Source organism: Oryzias latipes, chromosome 11, assembly GCF_002234675.1.
Source record: "Oryzias latipes chromosome 11, ASM223467v1".
NCBI lineage: Eukaryota > Metazoa > Chordata > Actinopteri > Beloniformes > Adrianichthyidae > Oryzias > Oryzias latipes.
In genome coordinates, this window is record NC_019869.2 from 6,019,909 (window position 1) to 6,035,426 (window position 15,518).

A 15,518-nucleotide genomic window follows, 5' to 3' on the forward strand; every position below is an offset into this window, starting at 1 on the left:
CCGAAGTTTCTACGGCAACCACTCCATCCAATCAGGAATGGGCTTGTTGGAAGTCCACACTAGAGGATGACACAGGAGTGGATTTTCACTCCTGTCCTGTCCTACCACTACATAAAATTATTCAAGTATTTTTAATGATGGACATGCGGGCCAGAAGGCTCCGCCTACTTTTACTGAGGCATCTGATTGGTCAGTTTATAACTATGATAACTTGAACTACAGAAATATATCATAAAAAAGACGATTACCAAGAATTTGCTAAAATAAAAGGCAGAATGGTTATTCTGACCAATAGAATCAATTTTTGGAATGCCAGGGGGGAGGGGCCAGTTTCCATACTCAATCAGCAGTTGACAGACAGAAATGTAAATGCTATAAAATGAAATAAAAGTTAAACTTTCAAAATAAAATATATGAAATTTGACTTACAGTTTCAGTGAAAAAGTCTTGATTAACAAAAAGTGTTATGATTGAAAAAAAAGCTCATTTAAAGTTCACTAATTATAGGAAAAGTCTCATCTCCAAGTCCATTTAGCTTTATGAAGACTGAGGAGTGACATAAACTCACTGGTTTGCTGTTGTCATCCAGTTCAAAGAAAAACTGAGCCACAGTTTGGAGAAAAGACGGGTTAAAAACCGTTGATTGTAATTGCAGGGGCAGTGCAGGTGGTCTGCAAGCAGCGATGCATAGGGCAATAAATAAAAGGAAACGAGGTAATCGACAAAAAAAGAAAAACAAAAAAAAAGGAAACGTAGTCCACATATTTAACATACAAATGGTGTATAGAGAAGTAGTATTTATTCATTTATTCAAGCGCAAATGCAGGCAAAAAGCATTAAACAAAATTTTTGGCTTTTCCAAAATCGTCCAAAAAGGTTTAAAAACCAAAACAAAAAACCAGTTTTAAAGAAGAAGACTGACTCTTTCTGTGCACACCTCCATCAAAAGGCCACGCCCCCATATGTTTGCTATTCTGAGGTAAAATAGAAATGAGCGATGTGGTATGAAAACTTTATTTTCATCAGAATTCTAAAGAATAAACCAGCAAATATTTCATGTTTTGTGCAAGTTGGACAATTTCCCCTTAAGGAGTGACTTGCTTTTGTTAAATACCCCAGAGGTCACCGGCTTGACTGCACCATCTACCTATTTAAAAAGGTTCATTTTGGAAGCTAATAGGCTGCTGGTGGCTACCTTGATGAACTTTGTGGTAAATGTAATCATAGTAAAATAATAAAACAACAATAACAAGCAGTAATGCTTAAGTGTTTTCACAAAATTACATGAAACTGGAGCTAAAATTCCTAAATGTTCATGAACTGCCCTGATTGCTTTCCAAAAACAGCCCATCAGACAGTAAGTCAGAAAAGCTGGTCAGTCGGCCGCCCAGCCTCTCCATCTGCCAGTTGGAACTCCACTGAAGCAGTCACACGTGAAGCCAAACAGCCCGCCACTTAGCTGGTTAGTAAAGGCAGCCAGCTCTCCGTCCAACCAGCCAGCCACGGATTCAGACGGCCAGCGTCCATAACGCAAACCAGGCCGCCGCTCGCTCCTGAAGGCTTGGTTGTGGTTTGAACTGGCTCCTGTCATGTGGATCATCAAAGGTTCCAGGAAAGGAAGCCAGAGGCTGCTGGAGCTCACAGGGAGCCGGCTTAGAGGAACCCCAGAGAACAGCTGATGGTTTCGTACGGGTCATTTACCAATTTGATAGATCAACTCCATCAAAACCGCTGCTCAAAGCGCCGATCCCTGCTGAAGATGATGTTGTCATCATAAAAAGAAGTCTGCTACGTTGCATGTTGCTACATGCCTTTTCTTTTCCTGCATCTCTTTGTTCTCCAGCAGAAGATGAAGGACTCACCTTCCCGCCGCAACTGGCTGAAGGGCAATATCACAGGAAGCGGCGGCGGAGCTGCCCGATATTGAAACTGTGAGGATTAATATTCCTCAAAAGCCTGGCCATTGTTTTTGATAAATCAATTTGGGAAGCCTTCCGAGAGCGGATTAGAGACGTGCCCTGGCCCACTTTCCTCCCCTCTCTTTTCCCCACACCGCAGGTACAGGACCTGGGTTTTAATCAGGCGTGCCTCAAAGATGGGCGCAGCAACCTTCAGCGGCGCCGCTCCCCTGCCACCCACCTGAGCCTTCGTGGCCGCTGCCAGCTGAGCAATCCTTCCTCCTCGCCCAGCTTCCCCGTTCCCTCCATCTGTCTCCTACTGTTTTCCCAGCGATCCTTCATCTCTTTCCTTTTCCTCACTGTCCTTGTCAGTCTGTCTGTGTGCAGCAAACCGAGTCGGAGGTAAACAATTGGATTGGAGCGGGAGAGCCTCTTGATGTTTCCATTCAGCAAAGGCTGTCGTGTGAAATGTGCAGTGACAGAAAGGTTGACGCTGCCGACATATCAAAGAGCCAATTTCCACGTTCCTGTTGTGTTTGGATGCGTTACTTCACAGATCACAGCTGTGAGGAACGTGGAAAAATTTACCCTGGAATGAAAGAGCTTCCACCGAAAATACAGAAAAGAAAATGGAGGCGCAAAAATAAAAAGAAAGGAGAAAGATTTGAAGCTCAAAAAGATCAGAAATCCGTAAGAGAGTCAACTATTAGTTTTTCTTTCCAGAAACTTTGATGGCTGACGGTGACTTTTTCTCCCCTTGCTGCCAGCCTTTTCTTTTTCTTTTTTTTAAATCTTGTTTTTGTGGGTTTTAATGACGCCTGTTGTGTTTGCCACCCACAAAACAGATGTCATCGAGCACAGCTGGAGAAACAACGAGGGAGTGGAGAGGACCTCACGCTGCTCTGCAGCCGGCGCCGTCTCTCGCCTCCTGCGACAGAGAGAAAACGTCTGCAACGGTAAACTCTGGCCCACCTGATATGTGGAGACGGGGGAAGCAGCGATGAAGGGCGTGATGGACGTCTGTGCTATCATGCGGTTGGTGGCGAGACTGTAAGGCGAAGAGTAGAAACTGAAAGGACAGAAAAACAAAAGCAAGTCAGATTTTTAAACCCGATAAAGAGAACGCTGTTTTGGATGTATTAATCATTTTTAACCTGAATTTCAGAGCCACTGCAATGAAAGTTGTGTTTTTAACATGTTCCAGTAGCATTTTTCTGATGATGGAGGACATAGATGAAGAAAATTGAACTTAAAACTGCATTTCCTGAGTATTTCTTTGTTCAAATCTTTGTGAATCAAGAGCAAATGTCTGAAAAAGTTCATATTTGTGGCATAGCAAATCTGCTAGGTGGAGCTGAGAGGTATTTAGATGCATCCACCTACAGACAAATAGATCCATGAACGTCTTTGTTTTCCTCATCTGAGCTGGAATCTGGATCCAAACAGCTCTGATATTGCTCGCCATTTTTGGTGCACCACTAATGTTAGGTTTATGGTCATATAGTCATAAGGGACTGTAAGCTAGCGGGAGAGCGGAGTAGCTCCAGTCCCACCCACAGCTCAGAGGCAAATTTCTCATTCTAAAGCTGCGTTCGCACAGAACTTGATTCTCTTTCGATGCGCATCAAATTCGCTGCTCGAGACTTGTTTAAAAATGTCTTCGTAAACTTGACGCTGCCGCCACACATGGGAGGAAAAGCTGCCTAAAGTTTTTAGCCTTATTGTATAAGGAAGCATCGACTGTCTCCATGTCTGGGTTCATGAGATCATCCAGAGACTCTCCATTCACCAGCAGGAGCTGGGTCAGATTGACGGCGCTTTTAGCGGTACTTCTGTCTCTCTGTGACCCAATTTGACGACTTGCTGTCCCTCATTAGTCCGAGGAGGGAACAAAATAAAAAAAAAATTAAATTAGAGGATCTTTTTCTTGTTGTCTTGATGGAAAAATATCACAAAGTTCAGGACGAGAAGGATCTGACCATGTTGGTCCTCGGCCACGTGTTCAGATTCAGAATCTCTGATTGCATCTGTACATTGATTTAAACTGGAAACTGGACGCCTTCGACATGCAGATTGTGTTGTGATTGTATCTTTATAAACTCCTGCCGCTCTGCAGAAACTAGGAAACGACAAAGGGTTCTGGATTTTGGCAAAAACAATGGCATCATCAACATTAAAAGATCAGTGGGAACGCCTTAAAATAAATGAAAAGATGATCAGACTGGGACTTTAACATAGATGGTTGAACAGTAATGTTTTTTTCTGAATATTTTTTATCACAACAGCACTCAGGCTGCATGGACCCCCCCCCCCCCACGGTTCGGCAGTTTAAAGTGCTTTCATGTTTGAAATGTTTTTTCTTTAAAGAGCAGAGATCAAGTGACTTTAGAGTCACTTGACTGTGACAGTCAGAACTCTTTGGTCTGGAAAAGCTTTAGGTTTTAGAGAGAGATAAGGCTCCTTCACAAATGTGCAAATTAGACGTTTCAGAGTCTCTTAGGAAAAAAGTCTCACTTCCTCCTGGTGAGCTGATGTCTGATGCAACGCTTGACACTTTTACAAATTATGTCCGTGGGATTTTTGAACTTAAGTTTGACAAAAACGTTGGTAAAAAGCCTGTTGTGATAATAAACTGCTTGAACTTTTTTACGTTTTTCCCACAGAATATAGATTAAAAATGTGTTTATTTCTGGTTATTTAAATGTGAAGACTCATTTATCCCAAATCTCAATAGCAGTTTATAGAGAAAGGGTCTAACAGAAGCAGTGAAACATCTTTTTTCTTTAAATTCACGTTTCCTTTCTTGCTTGCTTTACCCCCCTTCACCTTTAAATCTCAGAGTATTTCAGGAAGCGGCCTGCGTGCACCGCGGCATGTCTTTACCGGTGAAAAATGTCCTCCCCAGCCGGGTTATTGGTTCTCAAAAACATCTCAGGATTACTATTTGCAGATTTGTAGCAATGCAGGCGCTAACATGGCAGGCCGTGTGGAGAGTGATGCTGTTAATCCTGGCGGTTGGTTGAAAATGACTGAGCCACTGGGGAGTAAGTGGTTTAGGAAGTGGGAGTGAGGAGTTTCCTGTGAATGACTAAGAGGTGGGGGGTTGGGTGTGAGGGGGGGGGGGGGGGGGCAGCTTTCGCCTTCCTGTCTCAGAAGAGTTGTAAAAAATGGGAGCACATTGCTGGGTCGTTTATTTCCACAGGACCATTAAATCATGACATGAAGAGACACGCCAAAAAAAACCAAACGCACACACAACAAGGTCACCCCCCCCCCCCCCCCCCCCCTTAGGTCCACATTTCTTATCCAGCCCCTCCAATAAAAGCCGATACTCAGAGTCCATATGGATTTCCTTAATCAAACAGTAACAAAGCGCAGACACTACATTAATCTTTATGTATGACAGTGGTATTGACTTAGGTCCTATGAGCCAAGAGGTGAGTATATTAGTTGGTGCCAAGGATAAATTGACCATCAAGCTCTTACCCATTCTGCATCGCAGCAGGATCGTATGTTAACGCCATGCCAGTCTGAAAGAGAGAAGCAGGAAAAACAAAGGATTACTTCAGAAATCAGGGAGGGGTTTTATAAAGAGCACATCTAACATCCCAGACTATCAGACACTGAAAGACAGCTTTTCCTGATCAAATCAAACACACAGTGTGATCTCTTCTCTCCAAGCATCTTTCCAGACTTTGTCAGCAATCTCAACAATAAGTTGTTGAATTTGCTAATGGAATCCTCTCATTTCTTACCTACAGACGGCCTGTACTCACCTGTAAGGGCATTTGTGACTAAAGCCTGTATCACATAGCAACCGTGTACAGTGCAGGCCAAAAGTTTGGACACACCTTCTCATTCAACTGAATGGGAAGCTGTGTCCAAACTTTTGTTCTGTACTGTACATTTTATTATGGCTTGGATGAAAATTGTTCATACGTGAATATATTTGAAAAAAGTGAGAGAACTTGGAGTCTTTAAATAAAAATTTCACATATGTATCGCGAATGAACCACGTTAAAATCACGGAAGAAGAACGAATAAACCACGCAAAGAACACGTAAGCCAACGTAGAACATGAACCGTGTGTGTTTATTGCGCTATTTATATGCACTTTATTAAGGATTTGTGCGTCAATTGTGTAATTTTAACATGATATAAAAGTTATACATCGATGGTACATTCATGAAAAGTCACAGATTTGCGTGCAGTGGAGGTGAGGCATGGACTTACGCAATTTCTAACAACTAGAGTGTAACATAAGGACACCTGACGACAGCATCACCTGTACGATACCATCAATACACGCTTGACAATGGTTCGTTCCATTTTCATGAATTCCCTTGAGGTTGCTGTGTAAGCTTAAAGGGAACTGCAAGGCGCTCCTCCCCGTGAGAGGCAGCCGCTCCTCTTCACGACCCTCCCCGGACCCGGACAACCCAAAATCCGGCACAACCCCTACGGGTCAACCCTCGTACCGGTACATGTGACTGAGGCATTAGAGGGAAAGGAATATCCATCGGATCCATCTGAATTTGTTTTTCAGGGATATGCTTTGTGTGTGCGTGTGTGTGTGTGTGCACGTGTGCGAGAGGCCCTCCTGGAGTCCAGCAGAGAAACCTGCACACAGCAATCCTTCATCTGCATTTCTGAAGGTCCTCTCCCGGAGGAGAACTAATCCGATTTCTTTTAACAGGAGGCTGCTGAGGACGGCAGATTTCATCAGAACACACACAAGCGTGCGCACACACACACTCACTTTGGTCCACATTCTTCTCCTTTATCAACATCATGTGTTTTTCCTGCTTTATCCCTCTGTCACCTGGTCTCCTAATAAACCTCCTCCCATCTTTCTGGATCTGCTTTCCTGCAGAGGACTTACCTGTACAGCTAAGGGCACAGGGGCTGGGAGCAGCAGGGGATCAGTGAGCCCCTCAACAGAGAGCTAAAGCACAAAACTGCGCCCTTTGTAATGATAAACAGAGACTTGCTGAGGCTTTCCTTTTCTTTATGATAGATGTGTTTGGATCTCCTTTTCCTGCTCAAGGAAGGCTTTTAAACGTATTTGTCTGTGCAGCTGCAGCTGCTGAGAGCAGAAGCCAGCTTTAGTTCCCGTGATTTTCAGTGATTTTCTGCTTCAGGCGTGGGGTTTCCTGAGGAGCATCTCCTTTTGTAGCTCCACACAGGCTCACTTTACTAATGTAAGCCCAAGAGAGCCGCTCGGTTTAGTGCATGTTGGCACGTGTGGCCATGGCAGAGCAGTCATGGCCAGCTGCTTGGCGAGGCTGATGATTCCCTGACGTTCTGCCCTTATATGTGCTGATGAAGTCCACAGCAGATAAGCTCCAGAGCGAGGGACCTCATACTGCCAATGACTGATTACCGATGCAGGCCACTTTTGGCTCCATCACAAAGAAAGGAAAAGATGAGCCAATTGTGTCTATGGGCCTTTTCGAAGGCAGGAACAAACCTGCTTTAAACTCAAAAGCAAAGCATGGTCTCCACCTAATTTCAAGAGGTGGTGTAAAAGCCTGTATCCACCCGGAAGGGCAGTTGTGACCAATGCTTTAAGGCCACACTGAGAAATGAGAAAAAAATCTATTTTTCCACAAAAGAAATACTCAAAAACTTAAAGAATGCAACAAACTGTCCTCAAACTGTTTCTATACTGTCTCCAAATTGTTTTTAGACTGTTTCCCAAAACTGTCTCCAAACTTTCTCCCAAAGACTAAACTGTCTTTGAACTTTCCCCAAACTGTCTCTAAACTGTCACCAAATTGTTTCTAGACTGTTTCTCAAAACTGTCTCTAAAATGTCCTTCAAACTGTTTCTAAACTGTCTCCCAAAGCGGTCTCTAAGGGTGTATTCAGACTGGAAAGATCCACTGGTCCGGATCGAGTCCTGAACCTTGTGTTTGGTCTGTAATCAGACTGATGTCTAGGGGACTTTCCTGTTCCGGAATAAAGCTTGTAAACTAAACAATGTGACTAAAGATCTCTTTACTCATTGGTCAGGATTTACGATGGCCGAGCAAAGCAATTTGAGGTAGAAATTATTGAAGTCCTGCGCTTTTACTTCCTTCAAACTTGATATTTTGCTGACCAATATTGAACGTCTGGATCTAAGTCAGGCTCAACACTGCAGGGTCGTTACTGCCAAGAACACCTCTGAGAAGGTACACAGATAAGTGTGTTTGACATACAGTTGGGAAAACTATGAGAAGCAATGTGTGTCAGTTTAAATATTGTTTTGATGTGCCTGCATTCATCTCATCACATTTCAATGAGTTTCTGTGTCTCATCAGTGTGGTGTTATGGCATTGGTTTAAGAGAATTCTGTTAAGGAACTACTAAGTAGCTCTTAGGATGACGTCACAGCAGCACTGAGCGCGTGCCGCGTACCAGGACACATAAAAGCACGTCAGAAGCATTTTCAGCTGTGTTAAAATGACCTTTGGACTATTTTTTCTGTTTGATAAAATGACAATCGTTGCCTTTACAATTCTGTGCAACTCATCTGTTGCTACATTCCTGTTGTTGTTCTGCTCCAAAGACTGAGGAATCTCAGAGCGAACCGAGACTCATTCCGATTGGAAACGAATCGAGACCACCTCCGAAGATGGGTCAGAGAGCTGTTTCTGGTCCCAGACCAGGGTTCGCTCGGATGTATTCAAGCGCAAAGTATGTCCTGGAATACCGGGAAAAATGAACTTTGGCTCACTTTAAATGAACCAAATATGTCCAGTCTGAATACACCCTAAATTGTCTTCAAACGGTCTCTTAACTGTTTCTAAACTGTCTCCAAACTGTCACTTTCTGAATGGAGCTTGTGGGACTCATAATGCTGTCAAAAAAGGATGAAGCACTTCTTGAATCAGTCAAGTTGAACAGCCGGACAGCGAGTCTTCATTTTCAAACGTCATCAGTTTCACCTCCTCCCCTAAATGTCGTAATAGCTTTGATGTACGCATCACAGAAACGCCCCTCAGAACGTCACATCCCTAGTTGACACGGACGTTGAGCGGGTGCGCACACCCAGCACTAGCACCGACCCCTGACTAAGAGTGTGTTTATGTGAAACTTCTACACTTAACTAAACTGTAAAAACGCTGTTTTCTCACTTTAAACATTGTTTGCTACTTTTGCATCTCAACAGAACTTAGAAATGAATCCACACATACGCCCCTCCCTGTGTTTTCGCTTTGCTTCCTCCTGTTCTTCTGCCTTGAAGCCTCACAGATGTCAGGTTTTCACACTGAGTGGAAAGCTGGATATTTTTTCTCATCTACACTCATTCCCCACAGTAAGTGTCTAAGATGTGGGACTCTAAAAGATTTTTTTCTGCTGAAAGAATGAGAGAGTAAAAAAAAAAAATGGGGGAGGGCTCCGTTGGCCACCGCATGTATACGCGACACAAAAAAATGCAGGGACGAACATGTTTATCAGCATGAAACAACAAGGGATCAGCGCTTCGCAGACTTCCAGTGTGGGTAGTTTACAAGAAAATCTGTCACACATTTCTCACTCCTCACCACTGGGCACCTCGCGGCACTCAGGCCCTTGCAACTCCTGACTGATCATGCAATGTGTTCCCTTCTCTGTTCCTGAGCCTTGGTGAGTCACTCGTTCCTTCTCTCCCCATATGTTGCCGTGGGATCTGGGAGGACTTCAAACACGGCGAAGAAGACACATGGAGACAGAGTGAAAGAGAAAGAGGCTGAGAGAGGGAAGAAAGCACTTAGAGAAAGAACAAGGGGCCGAGCGAGAGATGCGGGGACAGGCGGATATTAATGCATGGTGTGGGCTGCTGCTTCCCTTCGTTTGCAGCCCTTATAAACATGCTAACATGCAAGGCCTGTGTCAAATATCACATGTCTATTATTGATCACTGACAGTAGAGATGCACAGCTGCATTCATGCATGGTGTTTACAGTACGAGCATTATCAGATCAGTTATCTCTGAAGGGGTAAGATCCATGCAGTAGAATCTGTACATCCGAACAAAGCCTTAGCCATATGCATCCATACGTGGGGGTTGACCCGTACGGGTGCTGTGGGTTTTGGGTTATCTGGGTCCGTGGAGGGTCGTAGAGGGGAGCCGCTACATCTCAAGGTGAGTGAAGGTGTGTCTTTCGGTTCCCTTGAGGAATCACCTCAACGACCACCTCAACGGACGTCATGAAAATGGAACGTACCATTGTTGTGCGTTTGGTGAGTGTTTTGTCAAGTATTTGTATGGTAATGTTAGTAGTATGCACTTATGACTTGCAGGTGATGCTGTCGTGACTATGCTCTTACGTCACACTCTAGTCGATAGTAAAAATCTGTACAGAAAGGCCTGCGTCGCATCTACAACTAAGTGTAGTATAAGTGTTCATGTATGAACTGTTGGTCACAGTATGCTCGTAGAAAAAATAATTCACCTTACAGGTTCACCGAGCAGTCTATGACCTTGATATCGTGTGTGGGCCACCTGTTTGCCCTTTTTTTTAAACCCCTGATATCCCACAACCAACTGTGAGGGCAGTTGTGACTAAAGCTACGTTCACATCGGCCTCTGCATTGCGCGTTCAAGCCGCTAAAAGGTCTATGTAAACGTGCGTATATGCACATTTCGGGACTCTGCGTTCAAAACTCGTGTTCAAAACCCGTTATGCACGTTTTTAAGACCAACATACTGCCCTTGACCGTTTAAAAGTTAAACCAGTTGGATTTGGACTCGGATTTGGTAGGGAACGATTGGGCAGTGTTCTTTTTAATTCACGTAGTGTGTGTACGTAGTTTAAGACCTAAAGTTTATTATTATTATTATTTTCAATTTACTTTTATTTATCCCACGCTGGGGAAATTGTTCTCCGCGTTTTGAACCCATCCCCTGGGGGCAGCGGTGAGCTGCAGACTGGCCGCGCTCGGGGGGCAACAGCTGGCTGGGGAGAGCGGGGATCGATCCGCCAACCCTTCGGTTGTTGGACGACCTGCTCTACCGCCTGAGCTAAACTGCCGCCCCATTTTTCATTTTAGACTAAAATGAAAAAAAAAAATCTAAATTTTTTCATTTTAGACTAAAATGAAAAGTGTGGAGCGAAAAAAGATTTATTTTTTATTTTTCTACCTTGACAACATAAACATTCATATATTTTTATGCCAACAAACATTTAATAGGTCAGTGAGTTTCCAAAGCTCCATAGAGTTCAGGGATTCCGTTAAAATCTTCAATGTTCTGCATCTTATGAAAAAATACTTTGACAAGAACATTTGTGAAGAATCCACACGGAAAAACGAATGAATCTTCCTCAACAATTTAAGGTCGAATAAGCGAATGCATTGAAATTTCAGAAGCTTTCCTTTCCCAGCTGGAGACTTTTATGGAAATCAGTTTGGGATCTAACATCACCTTAACCGTCAGCCTGACAGCAATAAAGATACAATTAAAACTAATTCAAGCTGATAAAAGATGTGAAACTCACAGCCTGGCATCACCATGCATCTCTGGTGATTCAGTTACAGCATTAAGCAAAGGTGAGAGAGACCCCAGGAAGTGCTGAGCACACACATTTGAAAGCATTAGGATCTGGGCCACATATGGTCACATTCATTTAGCAGGTTATGCAAAGTTGTGTGGGCTACACTGAAGGATTACACACCATGTGCCTCCTGCATGTGGGGTCCAGTGTTGCATCTGGTGTTTCCTACACCATGTAGGGCATGTTATTAATCAGCTGTTTGCTTAATGCTGATGGGCAACCACACAGGTAAAAATAAGGCGCCTGAAGGTGCTTCTAACAGCTGGCCAGAACAGGTCATTTGATGTATTTCTGCAAAATAAGGTTCCTGCAATGTAGTCCACATAAATAATTAAGTAAATTACGTCTTGACAGCATTTTAAATCGATACAAGTATCAACAAATGAAATATCGCGATATATCGACAAATCGATTTTCCACGACACCCCTAATTCAAACAGACGAATCTCAGAGCCAACCGAAGCTCAGTCCAATAGGAAACGAATGAGACCACCTTAAATGATGGGTCAGAGAGCGGCTCCTGGTCCCGGACAAGGGTTCGCTCGGGAGAATTCAGACTGAAAATGGATTCCAGATTATCAGGGGAAACGAACTCTGGTACCTTTTTACGCGGGCCAAATGTGTTCAGTCTGAATACACCCTTTAAAGCTTCTAACTAACAGCTTATATATGACTAAGACACAAAAGCTGCAACGTTTGGAAGTTTTTTGCAAAAAAACTCAGCTTAATCGTAAAAGTTACGGTAGCTTGTTCCTATGGGGTCAAATCAGGATCATCTTAGATTGAAAGGAAAATATAATTGTAAATTTAAAAAGAAGGAAACATTAAAATTTGAGAAAAAAACTATTTGAAACATAAATACATATTAAAAATAAAAACAATGTAAATTTAACATTAAATAAATGGTTTATGTAGGTTTGTTTACCCAACGCTAGCTGGGATAGGCTCCAGCCACCCTTTGACTTTATGCAGAGATTCAGCAGGTTCTGAAGATGCATGAAGATTTCATCAGCCACAGCACAGTTACAGCAAATCCCCCCCACCAACTGGAGGGCTCCAAATGACCACACACACTAACCCATAGAGTCCGCTTGGTTTACACCGAGAAAACAAAGCAAACCAGGTCAATGTAGGACCAGCAGATATGGGATTTCGGTGAGTTGATGATTCCAATATTACAACATGTAGTCGACAGGAATGCACAAACGTGGAAATAACTCACATACTCTACAAACACAACCCCTGACACAAACACACAGCCTGTGTGTCCTGAAGGACAAACCCTCATTCTCTCCTGGTCTCCCTCTTCTTCCTTTGCCGTTTCAGCAGAACCGTCCGTCTCACCATTTGTGCTGGGGACTGAATTCTTTCTCATCTAAACGGTCCGGTCTGAAGCTCTGCTCCACTTTTCTTTTCTGCGTGTCCTTTCAAGTATAGTTGGCTGGTGGCCTTCGGAGCGAGTTTAACCTTGTCTTGTCATGTTATCCTACCGCATCCAGTTGAGAGTTTTCCGCCGTTCTGATTTATGGCCCATATACATGTGTTCAGTGAGGCATCTCGCTGCAAATGCAATTTATATAGCAGTTCAGGGAAAATTGCTCCACAGAGTTTTTTTTGGTCCAAATTGCTTAAATGTAACGTTTGTGACAAACTAACACATCAGGTTTGTCTTGTTTATTAGTTTTATAAACTGTGAGGCTTTATGGTCTTTAATCACGAAACACTGCACAAAACCGGAGATTACAGCCATGTCTGAATTCTCTCACGTCTCCCTAACCCCCCAAAAATGACATTTTAACACAATTCACACACATGCTCCCTACTTTCTTTAATACCAAACTTGACGTCACCCATTTGCCAAAGTAAAAGACTAAAGACCATCTATAAATCCAGTGAGTTCTGAGGATGAACATTTGGATGATATCTATGTTTACCAATCTAGTAAGTCTTGGTGCACACTGGTTTTTCGCAGAGAGTTCTGGGAATTTTTCAGGGCGCTAGATTTTTGGAATTGTAGATTTGGACACACAGAAAAAATGGCCAATGCCCGATATCTAGACCCTGGATCTGACACTGTCAAAACTCAGTAGGAGGAGCCTCAAAGTCTGACCTCACCCTTTAGCAAAATAAGACACTGATTTTAATTATGTTTCTGCCTCTATTAATAAAAATACTTTTAAAAACATTCTTTGAAATAATGAAAACATGGGCACCATGATGGAGTAGTGGTTAGCGCTCTCGCCTCATAGAGAAAACGGCCTGGTTCAAATCCAAGGTGTGCATGCGGGGGGGATTGTTCAGGGTGCACCCCACCCTTGACCAGAAGTAGCTGGGACGGGCTAAGGCAACCCTGTGACCCCCATAGTAGGTTAAAAAGATGGATGGATGGATGGATGGATGGATGGATGGATAAAACGTCCTTTCTTTCAAAATAAAAGACATCCTGTACGATCATTTCAATGCAGCAAATGAAGTAGTAGGTTGTGTGATGTCAGCAGTGATCAAAATAAATAACTAGATAGATGAAAACCAAACACAGTTTATTCTTTGTTTCATTGTTGGTGCATCCCAGCCAGTAACAGTAAAGTCGAACTAAAATTAAATCAGAACTAATTATGTGAGCCTCGCCGTAGTTTTTAGAGTTCAGTTTATGTTTTTTTTTAAATGTAGTCTCTGAATAGACAGTCTACCTCATAACCCGGCACCCCTTCAGTCTTATTTCTGGTTTTGCTTACTGACCTTAATTGGATTTTCTGTGGAACACAATGCACAAAAACCTGTTCTAATGTTCCACTTTGGTAAACTACGAACGCTTGAAGGACTGTTGGACCTTTACGGCCACCACAGTCAGGGGCCAGGTGGAGTGATAAATACTGTGCCTTAATTGTTTGTGAATTAGTTGAATAAAGTTGGACTTATTTGACTTGATGCATCGTTTAGTCCAAATAAAAGGAAAAATATTTTGTTTTTCTTTAACCAGAGTGCCAGAGAGGAAGGGTCAAAGAGTCACATGTGGCTCTGGAGCCTCAGGTTGCAGTGAGACCACAAACCAGTGAGGGAATTCCAACTCAGGCTATTGTACGTGTTTGTTTTAACCGAGTTAGGAATTCCACAAAATCCATTCAATATCAGGAAGTTTCACAGGTGTTTCACAAACATTTGTTAAGGAGAATAAGATCATATAAAGCAAATTCTACTGTTTGTGTGTACGACTAATTTCAGCTGCAGCTGCTCTAGATGGAGTCAGCCTCTCCTAGGGCCCATGAAGAGGCCCGTTCTTACGTAAACCATTGCTTCAGCGGTGAACCCCTTTTTTCAGAATCATTTAGATAAAGTCAAACCCCCAAAATAAGATTAGGTTTCATCTAGGTGATTCACGTTTTTAACCTTTCTTGTTTCTACGTGTTTTGTGCTCTGACGTCAGGAAAGTTACAGAACATGAACTCGAAAGCAGCTTGAAAGCAACAGTTAGTCTTAATTTGACACCAAAAAATCAAATAATGGAAAAATGGTGGGTTTTACCGATGAATTATATAGAGTCGCTACACTAGCTTGTTAATTATGCAAAGTTGGACGCCATATTGGAAAGGGCCAGATGGCGGCTCACTGCTCTGCTACAATTGTACAAACAGAGCTGGAGAAACATGGATGTGACTTTTCAGAAGTAAATTACTATATTACTGTCAGCTAATGTAGGAGAACTCATAAAAAATATTTTAGGAAGATCTGAGTGAGTTTACCCTCAGATTAGTGAACGATTAGGCTGATTTTATAGTCTATTTAAAGTCAATGGTAGCTTTAGACTTTACACTATTTCCACGTTTTCTGGCAGGACCACCAATTGTTTTTTTTAGAAGATGGCCTGTTGTAGTTAAGCACTATACTAATATACTTAATTAATACTTTATTACCATAATTCCCTTGGCAGCAGCGAGCAAATACAACCAGGGGAATTTCCAGAAATCAGACCAGAAAAGCCTAAGTCATGTCTCACGGTTTACCGCCCTATCCAAAATGGTGTTGCGCTTTATGTACGTGGAACAATGGTAACAGACTAGCGTAGCGTCTCTAGCCTATAGAACTTATTGGTTTCTACC

At 42.8% G+C, this 15,518-nt stretch overlaps 1 protein-coding gene across 5 annotated transcripts in view; it reads right to left on the bottom strand.

The window, feature by feature from the left end:
• Positions 1 to 15,518, bottom strand: part of LOC101170938 (RNA-binding motif, single-stranded-interacting protein 3) — a 365,275-nt gene that overhangs the window by 37,900 nt on the left and 311,857 nt on the right. For all 5 annotated transcript variants that reach the window (XM_011480741.3, XM_011480740.3, XM_023959620.1 and 2 more), the window contains 2 exons: positions 5,385 to 5,428; positions 2,871 to 2,967 (listed from right to left, as the gene is read on the bottom strand). In XM_011480741.3, coding sequence (XP_011479043.1) covers positions 2,871 to 2,967; positions 5,385 to 5,428 — 141 coding nt within the window. The remainder of the gene's footprint in view (positions 1 to 2,870; positions 2,968 to 5,384; positions 5,429 to 15,518) is intronic.